This window comes from Sinocyclocheilus rhinocerous, unplaced genomic scaffold (genome assembly GCF_001515625.1).
Source record: "Sinocyclocheilus rhinocerous isolate Xijiao unplaced genomic scaffold, SAMN03320098_v1.1 scaffold2743, whole genome shotgun sequence".
Classification (NCBI taxonomy): domain Eukaryota; kingdom Metazoa; phylum Chordata; class Actinopteri; order Cypriniformes; family Cyprinidae; genus Sinocyclocheilus; species Sinocyclocheilus rhinocerous.
The window spans coordinates 351,133-354,457 of record NW_015663513.1 but is presented as its reverse complement, the minus strand read 5'-3'; the positions used below and the strand labels follow the sequence as shown (position 1 = coordinate 354,457).

Here is a 3,325-nt window from a genome sequence, read left to right as displayed (position 1 = left end):
GTTATGCCCCTACCATACTGTGATGCCGTGTCTGGCCGGAGCGACGAGACAAAAACATTAAAACGCATTATAAACGAGCCATTTGTTACATCCAGTGGGGACATATTTACGGATTATAATGACTTGTACTGTCTTTTTACGCGTTGCGCCGCGTAAACATAAAGCCATGTCTGCATTTGTGATCGGAGAAATGACAAACAACGAGCGCTACCCTACACTGCTCAAAACTCGCGTTTGAATCATCAGTGGCAAATCCTTTAAATATAAAAAAACTTATAGTCTGTGAGTCAGAACAGTCGGCATTGTAGTCTACTCTAGCAGGATCAGGAAACAGTCCTCCATAAAATGTGCTGCACACATCTGAATAATATATATATATATATATATATATATATATATATATAAAAAAAAGTTCAGTCTATTTTTTTTTACTTGTAAGCAAGAAAAACACTTGAAACATTCTTCAAAATATCTTATCTGTTCTACAGAGGAATGAAAGTCATACAGGTCTGGAATGACATGAGTGAGTAAATTATGGTAATTTTAATTTTTAAATGAAAATAAAACAAATAAAACTAGTAATTGGACATTATCATTCAATGTTGATTTTAAACTGCTGGGCTTGGTGTAAAATTCAAGGCTTATATAATTTGTTGCTCGATTATCATGAATGATATAATATTTACTTCTACTATTTTTTTTTTTTAAATATAGGCTTAGTTGGAAACTATTTTTTTTCTATTATTGGGTCTTAGTGGCATCTGCACTGATTACTCATAAAATGTGATCTTGGGTCATATGCATAAAACTTCAGAAATGCTCTTAAGGACAGATCGCACCTAAGTGTTGTGTAGAAAAAGGGCCGCCCTCAACCACTGAGGCCCCGTCCACACGGAGACGCGTGATGGCAGAATTACAGCGCCACATACTGGTCTGGCATGTATACTACATTGTTTTGTGTCGGTTTTGTGGTTTCGTGTGGACGCAGATATTTCTTGAGACGAGGGGAAAAAAAGATTGGATCGGGAAAGCTCTGGCTTCGTGTGGACGTATCCTAAATTAACCAGTAATACATTTGCAAGGGTATGATGTAATAGTATTAAATGACACCATTCATTTGTTCATGATTTATTACAACACAAAATGGTATTTTAGTAACAGGTTTCTTTGTTGTATAATTTTTGATGAATGAAATGGGAAGGCCAATTTTAATTCCCTGTATGTATTAATATAAATGTTTACATTTTTACCCTGTCTGAGCGCTTTATGCATACAGCCCCTGATCTTCATACAGCTTACACAATCTGACTAAACTACTAACGTACATTTGTAGTTTTCAAGCTAATAATTAAGCTAATATTTTTTTTGTTGTTGTTACATTCAGGTGTTCCTTGCATAACGGACTGTGTGATGGCTGAGCTTGAGAAATTAGGGATGAAGTTTCGAGTGGCTTTGCGGTAATGCACACTTGCATGACATACATGTAACAGTAACAGTGTCTTGAACACTGGGGACCAAACCAGTATTTGGGGACGGGGCATAATAATAATAATTTTTATTTAAATGTCCTTTTTTATTTATTTAAATTAAAGATTTAAAGGGAATAATGAAAAGCTGTAAAATCTTGTTTGTAAAATCAAGTTGAACTATTTGCAAATAATAGTTTTATTTTAAAATATGCACACATTCACTCTAAATCACATTCAGTTATAAATTACATGAATCACACCTATATTTTCTATGTAAAACTGAAAAAACTTAACCAAAAAAAAAACATAATACTGTCGGTTGTTTAACATTTCTTTCATAAAACAGTTGGCAAATATTTAATATTTAGCTACTTACATCTTGCACTCTTTTACTGTTAAAACTAAAGTGCTGGGACACCATTAATTCGCAATGTTGTAATTAAAAGGCATTTTTCTATTTAGAGCTCTATCTATCTAGAGTTTTTGAAATGCTGGTAAATCAGCTGCAGCATTTGCTGGCCTAAGTAGTAGTAACTTCAGTTCTACCTTTGTTGCAGTGTGTGCCACTTCAGTAGTCATAAGATTAACTACATTGTGGACAGCAATGTCATTTGCCGTAAATGACATTTGAACAGTTTGTCCAATTTGATAACATTATAGTTTCAACAGAATTTACATTACATTTGCGTTTAATCATTTAGAAGACGCTTTTTTCCTAAGTGACTTACAAATGAAGACAATAGAAGCAATCTGTCATAATTTCTGTTCTGATTTATGAATGGCAGACATCCCACTTTTCCTGCAGTGTCTGGCATATTTATAGCGGCTCTCTGACACCCACAAATTCTATGCAAAATCCCAAAAATTGAGTGAGAGAGAGAAGCCCTGTTTCCAGGGTATTAAAGTGTATTTTTGGTCATTTCATCAAAAGTTGTCAGCATCTGGAATGGTAACGGTATACATAAAAGATAGAAAGCTGTTGTGTATGTGAATAGTAGATGTGGTGCATTTACCAGAGAAGTTAAAATTGGCATTTCACTGTGGTTTTAACAGGTTTTATGTTTGAAAGTGGCTACACTTTCTTCCTTGGTTTTTATGCTGATTTGAGCTTTATTTGTAGGATTGCAAAAGATTCCCGCTTTGATCGATTACCTTGCTCACACAAAGGAACGTATGCTGATGACTGCTTGGTGCAAAGAGTAACGCAGGTATGAGAACTTTGTAATCTGTGGGGTTATAATTGTTTACCTTTACTAAGATGGCAGCATCATTATTTGTAACAATTTTCACCTGAGATTTGGAACCAAATTACATACAGCAATCTGTGTTGCATTATATGCCAATTGTGACAGTGGGTAAAAAAAAATGGGTAAAAGCACTTTGATTATATTTTTTCCCCCCAAAATGTATTAAAGATATCTTAATATCCTTGTAGATTTTGGTTCTTAGATCTTTTTCTGCTTCATTTGAAGGCCCTATATGGTTCCAGAGATATAACGGAATCATAGTGTTGCTCCAAGAATTTGTTAAATTGTACACATTTTCAGTGGTCAAAAACCAGATGTGGGTCATTTTGCATACAGATGATACTTTTTTCTTTTAAAGATAAACAACTGAACTTCAGTTAATTCAGGGTGCCCATTTGGCCATTTATAATCTAATCTTTAAGAGATATAACCCAACCCTCTACATTGCGAGTAAATCACTCGCATATGCGACTAAATCTTCACTCTGGCGACTAAATTGTCAAATTTTAGCCAATGGCTAATAAATTCTCAGATTTTACTCGCCAGTGTGTGAGTTGGAGGTTAAGTATTAAGTTTAGCACAGATATATTTTCACTCGCCAAACACTCT

General features: G+C 34.5%; 1 protein-coding gene across 1 annotated transcript in view; it reads left to right on the top strand.

The window, feature by feature from the left end:
- The window catches only part of fcf1 (FCF1 rRNA-processing protein), a 23,585-nt gene that overhangs the window by 13,130 nt on the left and 7,130 nt on the right, over positions 1-3,325 (top strand). Inside the window, exons 5-6 of the mRNA XM_016539311.1 lie at positions 1,385-1,457; positions 2,590-2,677. Coding sequence (XP_016394797.1) covers positions 1,385-1,457; positions 2,590-2,677 — 161 coding nt within the window. The remainder of the gene's footprint in view (positions 1-1,384; positions 1,458-2,589; positions 2,678-3,325) is intronic.